At 42.4% G+C, this 18,687-nt stretch overlaps 1 protein-coding gene across 1 annotated transcript in view; it reads left to right on the top strand.

The window, feature by feature from the left end:
• The window catches only part of LOC311133980 (immunoglobulin superfamily member 21-like), a gene marked incomplete at both ends in the record, with an annotated part of 115,766 nt that overhangs the window by 94,906 nt on the left and 2,173 nt on the right, over window positions 1-18,687 (top strand). The window contains one exon of the mRNA XM_084167605.1: window positions 3,525-3,717. Coding sequence (XP_084023731.1) covers window positions 3,525-3,717 — 193 coding nt within the window. The remainder of the gene's footprint in view (window positions 1-3,524; window positions 3,718-18,687) is intronic.

The following is an 18,687-nucleotide window of genomic DNA, read 5'->3' as shown; positions in this document are numbered from 1 at the left end:
AAAAATGCCAAGGGGGATGAATACTTTTGCAAGGCACTGTACCTCTTGCCTTCTCATAGTGTGATAAAAAAAAGATATCAGTATCCCCTACGGTTTTTAATATTAGAATAATAAATAATCACATAGTGTGGGTTTTTAGTTTTCTTTACACTTGACATGCTTAGTCCTCACTATGTGTTCATCCATTTGAAGATAAGAAAGGCACTGATGCTTTCATTGGTGCTGTCTTTTTAATTTAGGCTCTGTAAGGCCGTTGGGGATATGTGATAGGATCTTTCATGTTTTTTATCTTGATGTAACCTTATGCCATGACTGCCCTGATCAACAAACTTCTTTCACTTCTGTCATCATGTGAATTCAGGGGTCCCAGAACTCTTATTAGGGCACACCAGCTCCTCAAGGCATACATTCAGTTCATTAAAGCATTTCTATGGGTCACAAAAAGTGGCAAGAGTCAAGTTGTGGTATATTCTTTAAAGTCCCTGTGTAGTCAAAAACATCATTTTCCTGTGTTTATATACATTTCCAATTGTGAAAATGCCCTTTTAGTGTTTTGGCTTGCCTGGTGACATCACAAGGCGGTAAATTAGTTAATAGACAAATAAGAAGAGAGTTTCAAACCTCTGCCATTAACAGCTAGTTTTCAGTTTTCCCCTCCCCACTAAGATCACTTCCAAACAATCCCAGCTAAATTCTTGCTTGAAAAATTGCTTTCTTTTTGACCATTTTTATTAAAAACAATCACAGTAAGGTACTTAATTGTTACCCAGAAATTATTTCATATTGAGATAAAAATGGTTGCATTGTGCTTTTAAAAGGGTTGGGAGGTAACATTTCAAAATGCAAAAAAATTATCTAGTCAGATTATCACTAGTTTTTTCAATGAAATTTCATTCTGTTGCATCACTCTTTGCGTCAGGAATCGACATCTATCTTTCATCAATATTTTTCAATTATTTCAGCAACATATTTGGCCCTCAGCCCTGCAGTATAGACTAGATGAAACTGGGTTCCCTAGCTGGATTCACAGAAACAGAAGAAACGCCAGTCCTTCTTTGACCATGTGTGAAGTGATCATAATTCCTGATGATGTGTTGTTCCCTTTGAATAACATTTGAGCGCCACAACCCCTCATTCCAATTTTCTACTAAACGCCCTCTCCTCCCCCACTTACATGTTCTCTAGCTGTCTTGATTTTAATAACATGTCTGTATCCAGCAGATGGCAGAAAAGACATCCAGAGGAGTACAGCAGGAAGGCTTCTTCCCTCAGAGGGAGAATAGCCCTCTTATCTATGACTATGACAACCCTTTGATAAGAATGATATGACATTTTGAAAAGGGGAAAAACGTTTTACTGTGGTAAATTCTCTTGAGAGGCACGAGAATGTAAAAAAAAAAGTGTAAATATAAATCAAATCATATTTTATTTGTCACATGCTTCGTAGGTGTAGACTAACAGTGAAATGCTTACTTAGGGATAATTTTCCAACAATGCAGAGTAAAAGATAAAGATACAAAAATAAAGATACAAAAATATATATAAAAATGAGTACCAGTACTTAGCCGATGTGCAGGGGTATGAGGTAATTGAGGTAGATATGTACATACAGTGGGGAAAAAAAGTATTTAGTCAGCCACCAATTGTGCAATTTCTCCCACTTAAAAAGATGAGAGAGGCCTGTAATTTTCATCATAGGTACACGTCAACTATGACAGACAAAATGAGAAAAAAAAATCCAGAAAATCACATTGTAGGATTTTTTATTAATTTATTGGCATATGATGGTGGAAAATAAGTATTTGGTCAATAACACAAGTTTCTCAATACTTTGTTATATACCCTTTGTTGGCAATGACACAGGTCAAACGTTTTCTGTAAGTCTTCACAAGGTTTTCACACACTGTTGCTGGTATTTTGGCCCATTCCTCCATGCAGATCTCCTCTAGAGCAGTGATGTTTTGGGGCTGTCGCTGGGCAACACAGACTTTCAACTCCCTCCAAAGATTTTCTATGGGGTTGAGATCTGGAGACTGGCTAGGCCACTCCAGGACCTTGAAATGCTTCTTACGAAGCCACTCCTTCGTTGCCCGGGCGGTGTGTTTGGGATCATTGTTATGCTGAAAGACCCAGCCACGTTTCATCTTCAATGCCCTTGCTGATGGAAGGAGGGTTTCACTCAAAATCTCACGATACATGGCCCCATTCATTCTTTCCTTTACACGGATCAGTCGTCCTGGTCCCTTTGCAGAAAAACAGCCCCAAAGCATGATGTTTCCAACCCCATGCTTCACAGTAGGTATGGTGTTCTTTGGATGCAACTCAGCATTCTTTGTCCTCCAAACATGACGAGTTGAGTTTTTACCAAAAAGTTATATTTTGGTTTCATCTGACCATATGACATTCTCCCAATCCTCTTCTGGATCATCCAAATGCACTTCAGACGGGCCTGGACATGTACTGGCTTAAGCAGGGGGACACGTCTCGCACTGCAGGATTTGAGTCCCTGGCGGCGTAGTGTGTTACTGATGGTTGGCTTTGTTACTTTGGTCCCAGCTCTCTGCAGGTCATTCACTAGGTCCCCCCGTGTGGTTCTGGGATTTTTGCTCACCGTTCTTGTGATCATTTTGACCCCACGGGGTGAGATCTTGCGTGGAGCCCCAGATCGAGGGAGATTATCAGTGGTCTTGTATGTCTTCCATTTCCTAATAATTGCTCCCACAGTTGATTTCTTCAAACCAAGCTGCTTACCTATTGCAGATTCAGTCTTCCCAGCCTGGTGCAGGTCTACAATTTTGTTTTTGGTGTCCTTTGACAGCTCTTTGGTCTTGGCCATTGTGAAGTTTGGAGTGTGACTGTTTGAGGTTGTGGACAGGTGTATTTTATACTGATAACAAGTTCAAACAGGTGCCATTAATACAGGTAACGAGTGGAGGACAGAGGAGCCTCTGAAAGAAGAAGTTACAGGTCTGTGAGAGCCAGAAATCTTGCTTGTTTGTAGGTGACCAAATACTTATTTTCCACCATAATTTGCAAATAAATTCATTAAAAATCCTACAATGGGATTTTCTGGATTTTTTTTCCTCAATTTGTCTGTCATAGTTGACGTGTACCTATGATGAAAATTACAGGCCTCTCTCATCTTTTTAAGTGGGAGAACTTGCACAATTGGTGGCTGACTAAATACTTTTTTTCCCCACTGTATAGTAGTGGTAAGTGACTAGGCAACAGGATAGATAATAGACAGCAGCAGCAGCGTATGTGGTGATTTCAAAAGTGTGTTTGTGTGAGTGTGAGTGTGTGTGTGTGTGTGTGTGTGTGTGTGTGTGTGTGTGTGTGTGTGTGTGTGTGTGGCGTCAGTATGTAGTGTTGATTATTAATTCATGCTGCTAACATGCCATTGCATTAGGGGGGAATTGAGCTTGTATTATTCATGTAGCCTTTGTAATCTCTTGACTGGGACTTAAACTTTTTCCCCTCTTGTCCATCCCTCCCTCACACACACTGGGGTGGTCTGTTGATAGAATGAGGTGTTCCCTGAGCCCCTCTTCACCTGGACCCGGGTCGGGGGCCGTCTGCTGGACGGGAGTGCCGAGCGGGATGGGAAGGAGCTGATTCTGGAGCGAGTGCCAGCCGAACTCAACGGCTCCATGTACCGCTGCACGGCCCAGAATCCCCTGGGCTCCACGGACACGCACACTCGCCTCATCGTCTTTGGTATGTGTCCAAACTCATTACCATATTCTCTAATCCTAGAGGGCATTGCAGAGAATCACGAACTTAATACTTGTTCTTATTCATGGTATGTTTTATTCCCACTATTCAAAAGAATATCCTCATTCAAATTTCAAACACCATTAAAATAGTGTTTCAACTGTTAATATTATGCATCCACATACTGTAAAGTATTTAGCAATGCATTTATGTAATAAATAAATATGTATGTGGCCATTTTTAGATATGATTAATCTATGCAAACTAATTGCATGAGTAATAAGTGATTGTATCACTAAATGACTCAAAAATGCCTCTCGTACAAAGGCTGATTTATGTAAGTGAGTAATGCCCCTCATCTGGGTGAGTAGAAATCCAACAGCCATGGGAATCCCACAAGCAGCATGTGTTGTACCCATTCTCTCCAACACTGACTGCTAATAATCACAAAGGCCCATAATAGAATAAATTATCTTTGTTGTTGACAGTGTCATCCCATCTCATAGTTCAACCACCCACCTCGAGCAAGCTAGATCAGTCTTTTCATGATGTGCTGCTATTTATCACAGTTCCAAAGTCCTGCGTTTGCTTTAGTTGATGTGGGAGTTGGATTGCTTGCTAACTCTATTACTCCTGTATGTCCTGCAGCCCTGGTGGGTTAACCCTTGGGCCCTGTGGAATAACAGCATCCTACGTGAGAACTTGATCAGAGGCCTGTCAATCATGGCTTCTCTGTTTTAATCAAAACCGCTGCACCGAGGATGAAGGTCTTCTCCCCTGAATTATATATGATCTACTCTCATGTTAGAGATAACTGCCGTGCAAGAGATGGAACTGATATATATATATATATATATATATATATATATATAATTTATATATATATATATATATATACACACAGTATATATATATATACTGTACAGTGGGGGAAAAAAGTATTTAGTCAGCCACCAATTGTGCAAGTTCTCCCACTTAAAAAGATGAGAGAGGCCTGTAATTTTCATCATAGGTACACGTCAACTATGACAGACAAAATGAGATTTTTTTTTTCTCCAGAAAATCACATTTTAGGATTTTTAATGAATTTATTTGCAAATTATGGTGGAAAATAAGTATTTGGTCAATAACAAAAGTTTCTCAATACTTTGTTATATACCCTTTGTTGGCAATGACACAGGTCAAACGTTTTCTGTAAGTCTTCACAAGGTTTTCACACACTGTTGCTGGTATTTTGGCCCATTCCTCCATGCAGATCTCCTCTAGAGCAGTGATGTTTTGGGGCTGTCGCTGGGCAACACGGACTTTCAACTCCCTCCAAAGATTTTCTATTGGGTTGAGATCTGGAGACTGGCTAGGCCACTCCAGGACCTTGAAATGCTTCTTACGAAGCCACTCCTTCATTGCCCGGGCGGTGTGTTTGGGATCATTGTCATGCTGAAAGACCCAGCCACGTTTCATCTTCAATGCCCTTGCTGATGGATGGAGGTTTTCACTCAAAATCTCACGATACATGGCCCCATTCATTCTTTCCTTTACACGGATCAGTCGTCCTGGTCCCTTTGCAGAAAAACAGCCCCAAAGCAAGATGTTTCCACCCCCATGCTTCACAGTAGGTATGGTGTTCTTTGGATGCAACTCAGCATTCTTTGTCCTCCAAACACGACGAGTTGAGTTTTTACCAAAAAGTTCTATTTTGGTTTCATCTGACCAAATGACATTCTCCCAATCCTCTTCTGGATCATCCAAATGCACTCTAGCAAACTTCAGACGGGCCTGGACATGTACTGGCTTAAGCAGGGGGACACGTCTGGCACTGCAGGATTTGAGTCCCTGGCGGCGTAGTGTGTTACTGATGGTAGGCTTTGTTACTTTGGTCCCAGCTCTCTGCAGGTCATTCACTAGGTCCCCCCGTGTGTTTCTGGGATTTTTGCTCACCGTTCTTGTGATCATTTTGACCCCACGGAGTGAGATCTTGTGTGGAGTCCCAGATCGAGGGAGATTATCAGTGGTCTTGTATGTCTTCCATTTCCTAATAATTGCTCACACAGTTGATTTCTTCAAACCAAGCTGCTTACCTATTGCAGATTCAGTCTTCCCAGCCTGGTGCAGGTCTACAATTTTGTTTCTGGTGTCCTTTGACAGCTCTTTGGTCTTGGCCATAGTGGAGTTTGGAGTGTGACTGTTTGATGTTGTGGACAGGTGTCTTTTATACTGATAACAAGTTCAAACAAGTGCCATTAATACAGGTAACGAGTGGAGGACAGAGGAGGCTCTTAAAGAAGAAGTTACAGGTCTGTGAGAGCCAGAAATCTTGCTTGTTTGTAGGTGACCAAATACTTATTTTCCACCATAATTTGCAAATAAATTCATAAAAAATCCTACAATGTGATTTTCTGGAAAAAAAATTCTCAATTTGTTTGTCATAGTTGACGTGTACCTATGATGAAAATTACAGGCCTCTCTCATCTTTTTAAGTGGGAGAACTTGCACAATTGGTGGCTGACAAAAAAATTTTTTCCCCCACTGTATATACAGTTGAAGTCGGAAGTTTACATACACCTTAGCCAAATACATTTAAACTCAGTTTTTCACAATTCCTGACATTTAATCCTAGTAAAAATTCCCTGTTTTAGGTCAGTTAGGATCACCACTTTATTTTAAGAATGTTAAATGTCAGAATATTAGTAGAGAGAATGATTTATTTCAGCTTTTATTTCTTTCATCACATTCCTAGTGGGTCAGAAGTTTACATACACTCAATTAGTATTTGGTAGTATTGCCTTTAAATTGTTTAACTTGGGTCAAATGTTTCGGTTAGTCTTCCACAAGCTTCCCACAATAAGTTGGGTGAATTTTGGCCCATTCCTCCTGATAGAGCTGGTGTAACTGAGTCAGGTTTGTAGTCAGGTTTGCCACCCCCGTGCTTCACGGTTGGGATGGTGTTCTTTGGCTTGCAAGCACTCCCTTTTTCCTCCAAACATAACGGTGCTCATTATGGCCAAACAGTTCTATTTTTGTTTCATCAGACCAGAGGACATTTCTCCAAAAAGTACGATCTTCGTCCCCATGTGCAGTTGCAAACCGTAGTTTGGCTTTTTTATGGCGGTTTTGGAGCTGTGGCTTGTTCCTTTCAGGTTATGTCGATATAGGACTCGTTTTTACTGTGGATATAGATACTTTTGTACGTCTTTCCTCCAGCATCTTCACAAGGTCCTTTGCTGTTGTTCTGGGATTGATTTGCACTTTTCGCACCAAAGTACGTTCATCTCTAGGAGACAGAACGCGTCTCCTTCCTGAGCGGTATGACAGCTGCGTGGTCCCATGGTGTTTATACTTGCGTACTATTGTTTGTACAGATGAACGTGGTACCTTCAGGCATTTGGAAATTGCTCCCAAATATGAACCAGGCTTGTGGAGGTCTACAATTTATTTTCGGAGGTCTTGGTTGATTTCTTTTGATTTTCCCATGATGTAAAGCAAAGAGGCACTGAGTTTGAAGGTAGGCCTTGAAATACATCCACAGGTACACCTCCAATTGACTCAAATGATGTCAACTAGCCTATCAGAAGCTTCTAAAGCCATTACATCATTTTCTGGAATTTTCCAAGCTGTTTAAAGGCACAGTCAACTTAGTGTATGTAAACTTCTGACCCACTGGAATTGTGATACAGTGAATTATAAGTGAAATAATCTGTCTGTAAACAATTGTTAGAATAATTACTTGTGTCATGCACAAAGTAGATGTCCTAACCGACTTGCCAAAACTATAGTTTGTTAACAAGACATTTGTGGAGTGGTTGAAAAACGAGTTTTAATGACTCCAACCTAAGTGTATGTAAACTTCCTACTTCAACTGTATGTATATATTGGAGCCTAACTGCGTTGCTATGTTCCAGGGCTAGTTTCCAGGGTTAACATATGCACAGAACATGTGTGTAGCTACTGCAAGACCATCAGAGGGTAAATCACCTCAGGTCCATTCAGCAGATAAGGCCATTCCCCACAGTAATCTGCCTGCACTGCCATTAAGAAAGGCTCTGTCCATCATTTGATAAATCCCCACCTTGACATCCTCCAGTGAGCAAGGTTTTTTTTTTTATTCAGGGAAACTGCCACTTTGGGAAGGTGTTACCTTGGGGAGCGTTTTGGTAGAAAGAGCACTAATGCCTATTTAACACCCTGATGCACCCTCAGGTGTCATAGGCTACATGCAGAATGTTGTCTGTCTGTCTATGTCTCTGTCCTAGATGGCTTCCACTCATGCTTAGAGGAGCAGAATGGTGATTGAGTGACCTTGACACCGTCCCCAGAGACCTTGAAATGGGACACTTCCCACTGGGCACAGATGTCAATTCAACATCAATTCCATGTTGGTTTGACGTAATTTCATTTAAAAGGACGTGGAAACAACATTGATTCAACCAGTGTGTGCCAAGTGGGTTCTCTCTCCAGGGGCAGAGTGGATATTTAGAGCTCTGCTCACTTGGCAAACTGTTCATTATACATCATCCGGTATAACAGAGTATAAGTATGGCATGCTATTGAGACTCTCCACTGGCAGAAAACAGTGCTCATATCTTGATCATGAACATGTCCAAGCCCCTTTAGATATAATACCCTGGGTGATTACACTGAAGTGACTTATCAAATCAAATTTTATTTGTCACATGCTTCGTAAAAAACAGGTGTAGACTAACAGTGAAATGCTTACTTATAGGCCTTTCCCAACAATGCAGAGAGAAAGAAAATGGATAAAAAAATACAAAAAGTAATAAAATGTAGTGTGGTATCGCGTCCAATGCTGCTGGGTATTGCTGTCGATCAAAGAATCCACTTAAGCTGTATCGTGTTTTAGAGGCTTTTATTAATACCACGAGGTTACAGCATAAGTTAACAGACCCGCGGAGATCCGGAGAAGCAGTCCCAAATGAATCTTAATGCTTTCTGCCCCTCCGTCGTTGTTCCCCCCTTATATATAACCTCCCAAGATGTGGGTGGCTCCCTCTACTGTCCAATCCCCGTGTCTACAACACACTTCCTGTCTGTTGTATGTGGCGCTACACTAAAACCTTCCCTCTTGATACCAAAATCAACATTCTTTCAGTTCCACTTAAAAAAACATTTAAGACCATCATAATGTCAATACACTACAGTAGTAATAAAAGTAATAATAAAAACACAATGAGTAACGATAACTTGGCTATATACAGTGGGGAAAAAAAGTATTTAGTCAGCCACCAATTGTGCAAGTTCTCCCACTTAAAAAGATGAGAGAGACCTGTAATTTTCATCATAGGTACACGTCAACTATGACAGACAAAATGTGGAAAATAAATCCAGAAAATCACATTGTAGGATTTTTAATGAATTTATTTGCAAATTATGGTGGAAAATAAGTATTTGGTCAATAACAAAAGTTTCTCAATACTTTGTTATATACCCTTTGTTGGCAATGACACAGGTCAAACGTTTTCTGTAAGTCTTCACAAGGTTTTCACACACTGTTGCTGGTATTTTGGCCCATTCCTCCATGCAGATCTCCTCTAGAGCAGTGATGTTTTGGGGCTGTCGCTGGGCAACACGGACTTTCAATTCCCTCCAAAGATTTTCTATGGGGTTGAGATCTGGAGACTGGCTAGGCCACTCCAGGACCTTGAAATGCTTCTTACGAAGCCACTCCTTCGTTGCCCGGGCGGTGTGTTTGGGATCATTGTCATGCTGAAAGACCCAGCCATGTTTCATCTTCAATGCCCTTGCTGATGGAAGGAGGTTTTCACTCAAAATCTCACGATACATGGCCCCATTCATTCTTTCCTTTACACAGATCAGTCGTCCTGGTCCCTTTGCAGAAAAACAGCCCCAAAGCATGATGTTTCCACCCCCATGCTTCACAGTAGGTATGGTGTTCTTTGGATGCAACTCAGCATTCTTTGTCCTCCAAACACGACGAGTTGAGTTTTTACCAAAAAGTTCTATTTTGGTTTCATCTGACCATATGACATTCTTCCAATCCTCTTCTGGATCATCCAAATGCACTCTAGCAAACTTCAGATGGGCCTGGACATGTACTGGCTTAAGCAGGGGGACACGTCTGACACTGCAGGATTTGAGTCCCTGGCGGCGTAGTGTGTTACTGATGGTAGGCTTTGTTACTTTGGTCCCAGCTCTCTGCAGGTCATTCACTAGGTCCCCCCATGTGGTTCTGGGATTTTTGCTCACCGTTCTTGTGATCATTTTGACCCCACGGGGTGAGATCTTGCGTGGAGCCCCAGATCGAGGGAGATTATCAGTGGTCTTGTATGTCTTCCATTTCGTAATAATTGCTCCCACAGTTGATTTCTTCAAACCAAGCTGCTTACCTTTTGCAGATTCAGTCTTCCCAGCCTGGTGCAGGTCTACAATTTTGTTTCTGATGTCCTTTGACAGCTCTTTGGTCTTGGCCATAGTGGAGTTTGGAGTGTGACTGTTTGAGGTTGTGGACAGGTGTCTTTTATACTGATAACAAGTTCAAACAGGTGCCATTAATACAGGTAACGAGTGGAGGACAAAGGAGCCTCTTAAAGAAGAAGTTACAGGTCTGTGAGAGCCAGAAATCTTGCTTGTTTGTAGGTGACCAAATACTTATTTTCCACCATAATTTCAAATAAATTCATAAAAAATCCTACAATGTGATTTTCTGGATTTTTTTTCCTCAATTTGTCTGTCATAGTTGACGTGTACCTCTGATGAAAATTACAGGCCTCTCTCATCTTTTTAAGTGGGAGAACTTGCACAATTGGTGGCTGACTAAATACTTTTTTCCCCCACTGTACATGGGGTACCAGTATCGAGTTAATGTGCAGGGGTAAGAGGCAATTGATGTAGATATGTACATACAGTGTATTCAGAAAGTATTCATACCCCTTGACTTATTCCACATTTAGTGGTATTAGAGCCTGAATTCAAAATGGTTTAAATATATTTTTTTCTCACCCATCTACACACAATACCCCATAATAGCCTCGTTATTGTTATTTTGTTGTTGCTCTTTAATTTTTTTTACTTTCGTTTATTTAGTAAATATTTTTCTTAAAACTGCATTGTTGGTTAAGGGCTTGTAAGTAAGCATTTCACGGTAAGGTCTACACCTGTGGTATTAGGCGCGTGTGACAAATAACATTTCATTCGATTTTTGATTTGATAATGAGAAAGAGCAAACATGTTTTTAGAAATGTTAGCAAATTTATTGAAAATGAAATTCATAAATATCTAATTTACATAACTATTCACACCCCTGAGTCAATACTTTGTAAAATCACCTTTGGTAGCGATTACAGCTTTGAGTCTTTCTGGGTAAGTCTCTAAGAGCTGTCCACACCTGGATTGTACAACATTTGCACATTATTCTTAAAAAAAATCTTCAAGCTCTGTCAAATTAGTTGTTGTTCCTTGCTAGACAACCATTTTCAGGTCTTGCCATAGATCTTCAAGTTTACTTAAGTCAAAACAGTAATTCGGCCACTCAGGAACATTCACTGTCTTCTTGGTAAGAAACTCCAGCGTAGATTTGGCCTTGTGTTATTGCCCTGCTGAAAGGTGAATTAATCTGCCAGTGTCTGGTGGAAAGCAGACTGAACCAGGTTTTCCTCTAGGATTTTGCCAGTGCTTAGCTCCATTCTGTTTATTTTTTATCCTGATAAACTCCCCAGTCCTTAATGATTACAAGCATACCCATAACATGATGCAGCCACCACTAGGCTTGAAACGATGGAGAGTGGTACTCAGTAATGTGTTGTATTGGATTTGCCCCAAACATAACAGTTTTTATTCGGTACAAAAAGTTAATTGCTTTTTTACATTTACATTTACGTCATTTAGCTGACGCTCTTATCCAGAGCGACTTACATTATTATTTTCATACTGGCCCCCCGTGGGAAACGAACCCACAACCCTGGCGTTGCAAACACCATGCTCTATCAACTGAGCTACCTCCCTGCCTGCCATTCCCTCCCCTACCCTGGACGACGCTGGGCCAATTGTGCGCCGCCCCATTGGTCTCCCGGTTGCGGCCGGCTACAGCAGAGCCTGGATTCGAACCAGGATCTCTAGTGGCACAGCTAGCACTGCGATGCAGTGCCTTAGACCACTGCGCCACTCGGGAGACTATAATATATATAATAAAAGCATAATAAAAGCATTGCTTTGCCACATTGTTTGCAGTATTTCCTTAGTGCCTTGTTGCAAACAGGATGCATGTTTTGGAATAGTTTTATTCTGTACAAGGTTCCTTCTTTCACTCTGTCAATTAGGTTAGAATTGTGGAGTAACTACAATGTTGTTGATCCATCCTCAGGTTTCTCCTATCAGACTCATTCAACTCTGTATCTGTTTTAAAGTTACCATTGGCCTCATGGTGAAATCCCTGAGCGGTTTCCTTCCTCTCCGGTAACTGAATTAGGAAGGACACCTGTAACTTTGTACTGACTGGAGTATTGATACACTATCCAAAGTATAATTAATAACTTCAATGTGCTCAAAGGGATATTCAATGTCTGCTTTTTTTTTTTTTAAACCCATCTACCAATAGGTGCCCTTCTTTGCGAGGCATTGGAAAACCTCCCTGGACTTTGCGGTTTAATCTGTGTTTGAAAGTCATTGCTCGATGGAGGGACTTTACAGATAATTGTATGTGTGGGGTACAGAGATGAGGTAGTCATTCAAAAATCATGTTAAACACTAGTATTGCATACAGAGTAAGTCCATGCAACTTATTATGTCACTTGTTAAGCAAATGTTTTACTCCTGAACTTGTTTAGGTTTGCTATATCAACGGGGTTGACATTTCAGCTTTTCATTTGTAATTAATTTGTAAAAATTCTGAAAAACATATAATTCCACTTTGACTTTGACATTATGGGGTATTGTGTGTAGGCTAGTGACCAAAAATCTCAATTTAATACAATTTACATTCAAGCTGTAACACAACAAAATGTGGAAAAAGTGAAGGGGTGTGAATACTTTCTGAATATGCACCTTTATAATAAAAGCATTGTGTTACTTTTGATAATGGTGTTTTCCCGCTAATGGAACATTCGTGCTTACAGCCTACTGCCATGTGTGCATTGCTGGGCTTATAATGTGAAGAAATAGCCTAATAGTTTATCAACATTTTAAGCTAAATGTTCTAATCTGTTGCGTCAGCTACATTGCATAAAAACGTTTTTTTGATGCTAGTGGTTGTATTAATTTGGGATCTATTGCATCCCACAACTGTCCCAGACTATGTTTGGAATATGTATTTCTCGCACAGAATAGAATAGGTCAACTTTTGTACTATGGGGGATAGTAGATTGACATAGGCTAGTGCTTTTGCTGTTCATTATGCCAACTCATATTGTTGGCTGACGAAAAGTAAATGTGGGCAGTTCTTCCAATATCTTCAATATGCACCTCGGAATTGGATAAGTAATTGGAAAATCCATGCCGCAAAAGGCATGGATTTTTTTGGGGGTGCATTACGGCCATAAAGGGGATGCCGCCGTGAAATTCGAGGCATTACCTAGTGCTTGTGAAATTGTGAATGAGAAACTAATGAAGAGTGTACAGCCTGCGTAAAAACAAAGCAGAGCTCATGCCTTTCAAGCAACTTTTTTCAAATCATCATTATATTCGCATTCATGCAGCCTTACAATGTATTAAAAATCTAAACAAATAGCCCAACATTTGTAGAACAACTAAAGTTACATGAATTACTCTAAATTAAGCATATAGGAGTACCTATTTCTTTGTTAACCGCTCAACGGTGGCACCGTCATAGGATGCCACCTTTCCAACAAGTCAGTTCGTCAAATGTCTTCCCTGCTAGAGTTGCCCCGGTCAACTGTAAGTGCTGTTATTGTGAAGTGGAAACATCTAGGAGCAACAACGGCTCAGCCGTGAAGTGGTAGGCCACACAAGCTCACAGAATGGGACCGCATAGTGCTGAAGCGTGTACCGCGTAAAAATCGTCTGTCCACGGTTGCAACACTAACTACCAGGTTCCAAACTGCCTCTGGAAGCAACGTCAGCACAATAACTGTTCGTTGGGAGCTTCATGAAATGGGTTTCCATGGCCGAGCTGCCACACACAAGCCTGATCACCATGCGCAATGCCAAGCGTCAGCTGGACTGGTGTAAAGCTCGCCGCCAGTTGGGAACAAGTTCTCATTTACAACTACGACCTGGCCAAGATAAAGCAAAGCAGTGCGATAAAAACAACAACAACACAGAGTTACACATGGGATAAAACAAAACATACAGTCAATAAGGGCGGCAGGTAGCTTAGTGGGTAAGAGCCTTGTGCCAGTAACCGAAAGGTCGCTGGTTCTAATCCCCGAGCCGACTAGGTGAAAAATCTGTCGATGTGCCCTTGAGCAAGGCATTTAATCCTAATTGCTCCTGTAAATCGCTCTGGATAAGAGTGTCTGCTAAATGACTAAAAAATTTAAATGTAATAACACAATAGAAAATCTATATACAGTTTGTGCAAATGTAGTAAGTTATGGAGGTAAGGCAATAAATAGGCCATAGTGCAAAATAATTATAATTTAGTATTAACACTGGAATGATAGATGTGCAGAAGATGATGTGCAAATAGCGATACTGGGGTGCAAATGAGCAAAATAAATAACAATATGGGGATGTGGTAGTTGGGTGGGCTAATTACAGATGGGCAGTGTACAGGTGCAGTGATCGGTAAGCTGCTCTGACAACTGATGCTTAAAGTTAGTGAGGAAGATAAGAGTCTCCAGCTTCAGAGATGTTTGCAGTTCGTTCCAGTCATTTGCAGCAGAGAACTGGAAGGAATGGCGGCCAAAGGAGGTGTTGGCTTTGGGGATGACCAGTGAGATATACCTGCTGGAGCACATACTACAGGTGGGTGTTGCTATGGTGACCAATGAGCTAAGATAAGGCGGGGATTTGCCTAGAAGTGATTTATAGATGACCTGGAGCCAGTGGGTTTGGCGACAAATATGTAGTGAGGGCCAGCCAACGAGAGCATACAGGTCACAATGGTGGGTAGTATATGGGGCTTTGGTGACAAAACGGATGGCACTGTGATAGACTACATCCAATTTGCTGAGTAGAGTGTTGGAGGCTATTTTGTAAATGACATCGCCGAAGTCAAGGATCGGTAGGATAGTCAGTTTTACGAGGGTCTTTTTGGCAGCATGAGTGAAGGAGGCTTTGTTGAGAAATAGGAAGCCGATTCTAGATTTAACTTTGGATTGGAGATGCTTAATGTGAGTCTGGAAGGAGAGTTTACGGTCTAACCAGACACCTAGGTATTTGTAGTTGTCCACATATTCTATGTCAGACCCGCCGAGAGTAGTGATTCTAGTCGGGCAGGCGGGTGCAAGCAGCGTTCGATTGAAGAGCATGCATTTATTTTTACTAGCGTTTAAGAGCAGTTGGAGGCTACGGAAGGAGTGTTGTATGGCATTGAAGCTTGTTTGGAGGTTTGTTAACACAGTGTCCAATGAAGGGCCAGATGTATACAAAATGGTGTTGTCTGTGTAGAGGTGGATCTGAGAGTCACCAGCAGCAAGAGCGACATCATTGATATACACAGAGAATAGAGTTGGCCCGAGAATTGAACCCTGTGGCACCCCCATAGAGACTGCCAGAGGTCCAGACAACAGGCCCTCCGATTTGACACATTGAACTCTATCTGAGAAGTAGTTGGTGAACCAGGCGAGGCAGTCATTTGCGAAACCAAGGCTATTTAGTATGCCAATAAGAATGCGGTGATTGACAGAGTCGAAAGCCTTGGCCAGGTCGATGAAGACAGCTGCACAGTACTGTCTTTTATCGATCACGGTTATTATATAGTTTAGGACCTTGAGCGTGGCTGAGGTACACGCATGACCAGCTCGGAAACCAGATTGCATAGCGGAGAAGGTACGGTGGGATTCGAAATGGACGGTGATCTGTTTGTTAACTTGGCTTTCAAATACTTTCAAAAGGCAGGGCAGGATGGATATATGTCTGTAACAGTTTGAATCTAGAGTGTCACCCCCTTTGAAGAGGGGGATGACCGTGGCAGCTTTCCAATCTCTGGGGATCTTAGATGATACGAAAGAGAGGTTGAACAGGCTAGTAATAGGGGTTGCTACAATTTCGGCAGCTAATTTTAGAAAAAAAGGGTCCAGATTGTCTAGCCCATCTGATTTGTAGGGGTCTAGGTTTTGCAAGCTGCAGCGGGGGGGGGGGGGGGGGGGGGGCAGAGCTGGTGGCCGGGGTAGGGGTAGCCAGGTGGAAAGCATGGCCAGCCATAGCAAAATGCTTATTGAAATTCTCGATTATCGTAGATTTATCGGTGGTGACAGTGTTTCCTAGCCTCAGTGCAGTGGGCAGCTGGGAGAAGGTGCTCTTATTCTCCATGGACTTTACAGTGTCCCAAAACTTTGTGGAGTTAGTGCTACAGGATGCACATTTCTGTTTGAAAAAGCTAGCCTTTGCTTTCCTAACTGATTGTGTATATTGGTTCCTGACTTCCCTGAAAAGTTGCATATCGCGGGGGCTGTTCGATGCTAATGCAGTACGCCACAGGATGTTTTTGTGCTGGTCAAGGGCAGTCAAGTCTGGGGTGAACCAGGGGCTATATCTGTTCGTAGTTCGGAATTTTTTGAATGGGGCATGCTTATTTAAGATGGAGAAGAAAGCACTTTTAAAGAACAACCAGGCATCCTCTACTGACGGAATGAGGTCAATATCCATCCAGGATACCCGGGCCAGGTCAATTAGAAAGGCCTGCTCGCTGAAGTGTTTTAGGGAGCGTTTGACAGTGATGAGGGATGGTCGTTTGACCGCGGACCCATTACGGATGCAGGCAATGAGGCAGTGATTGCTGAGATCCTGGTTGAAGACAGTTGAGGTGTATTTAGAGGGTCAATTAGTCAGGATGATATCTATGAGGGTGCCCATGTTTACGGATTTAGGGTTGTACCTGGTAGGTTCCTTGATAATTTGTGTGAGATTGAGGGCATCTAGTTTAAATTGTAGGATGGCCAGGGTGTTAAGCATATCCCAGTTTAGGTCACCAAGCAGTACGAACTCCGAGGATAGATGGGAGGCAATCAATTCACATATGGTGTCCAGGGCACAGCTGGGGGCTGAGGGGAGTCTGTAGCAAGTGGCAACAGTGATAGACTTATTTCTGGAGAGGTGGATTTTTAGAAGTAGAAGCTCAAACTGTTTGGGCACAGACCTGGATAGTATGATAGAGCTCTGCAGGCTATCTCTACAGTAGATTGCAACACCGCTCCCTTTGGCAGTTCTATCTAGACCGAAAATGTTGTAGTTGGGGATGGAAATTTCAGAGTTTTTGGTGGTCTTCCTAAGCCAGGATTCACACACTGCTATAACATCAGGGTTGGCGGAGTGTGCTAACGCAGTGAGTAACTCAAACTTAGGGAGGAGGCTTCTGATGTTAACATGCAAAAAAACAAGGCTTTTACGGTTACAGAAGTCAACAAATGATAGCGCCTGGGGAGTAGGAGTGATACTGGGGGCTACAGGGCCTGGGTTAACCTCTACATCACCAGAGGAACAGAGGAGGAGTAGAATAAGGATACGGCTAAAGGCTTTAAGAACTGGCGTTCTGGTGCGTTGGGTAGAGAGAATAAAAGTGGCAGATTTCCGGGCGTTGTAGAATAGATTCAGGGCATTATGTACAGACAAGGATATGGAAGTATATGAGTACAGTGGAGGTCAACCTAAGTGTTGGGTAACGATGAAAGAGATAACATCACTGGAGGCACCGATTGAGCCGGTCTCCGCATCTATGGGGGTGGGACAAAGGAGCTCTCTGAGGCTGCTTGAGCGGTACTGGGGGCTCTACACTGAAATTGTATAATAAGAACTAACCGAAACACTAATATGCAAGGCATATTGACATGGGAGAGAGGCATAAAGGAATCACAGGTGTTATTCGAGAGAGCTAAGACAACAACAGGTAATGGCGACGAAAGTTTGGGCTGAGGCTAAACAGATAAACAGGATGGGGGTACCGTGTAAAGGAATAGTCCAGCAGGCATCAGCTGTGCAGCTGAGTGATCATAAGGTCCAGTGAACAGCAATAGGTGAGACCGGGAGCAGTTTGAATGGCTGCTACAGCACAGGTGAGCAGGAAGCATGGCTGTTGATTGCGTGAGCTAGCGGGCCGGGGCTAGCAGATGGATCTTCGTGGTCGTCACAACGGGAAGCCTGTTGAAACCACATCAGACGATTACGTCGACAGACCAGTCGTGATGGATCGGTGGGGCTCCGTGTCGACACTAGGAGGTCCCGTCCGGTTGACAGAAAGGTAGAAAGCCGGGAGATGGGCCTGGCTCGAGGCTAGCTCAAGGCTAACTGGTGCTTGCTTCGGGGGCAGTGGTGATTAGCCAACAACATCCATTCGGTTGCAGCTAGCTAGTTGCGATGATCCGGTGTTAAGGTCCAGTGATTCCGGCAGAAAATCTGTTATGTTCTTGGTCGATAGCGCGCTGTGCAGACAGTGCAGACTGGCCAATAATAGTCCAGGCTAGAGCTGACTGGTTGGTAGTGCAAGCCACGCACAATGGTGAAAACCGCTAACGGGCAAGTAGCTAGTTAGCTAGTGAGCTGGCTAGCTGGCTAGTTTCAACTGGAAGTTCTGGATAAAAAGGTAAAATAAATAATAGAATCCGTTCCACATTGGGTGAGGCGGGTTGCAGGAAAGTATATTTAGTTGAAGGATGAAAAGTGTGATTGAGAAATATATACGAAAGAGACAAAAAAACAGGCTATTTACACGGACACACTACAGAGTACACGACCGCACTTCTACGCTATCTTGGAACTCTACGCTATCTTGAAACGAATTCTCTGGAGTGATGAATCACACTTCACCATCTGGCAGTCCGACAGACAAATCTGGGTTTGGCGGATTCCAGGAGAATGGTACCGGGAGAATGCATAGTGCCAACT

Source organism: Coregonus lavaretus (assembly GCF_964263955.1).
Source record: "Coregonus lavaretus genome assembly, chromosome: 8".
Classification (NCBI taxonomy): Eukaryota; Metazoa; Chordata; class Actinopteri; order Salmoniformes; family Salmonidae; genus Coregonus; species Coregonus lavaretus.
This window is presented reverse-complemented; position numbering and strand designations above follow the sequence as displayed.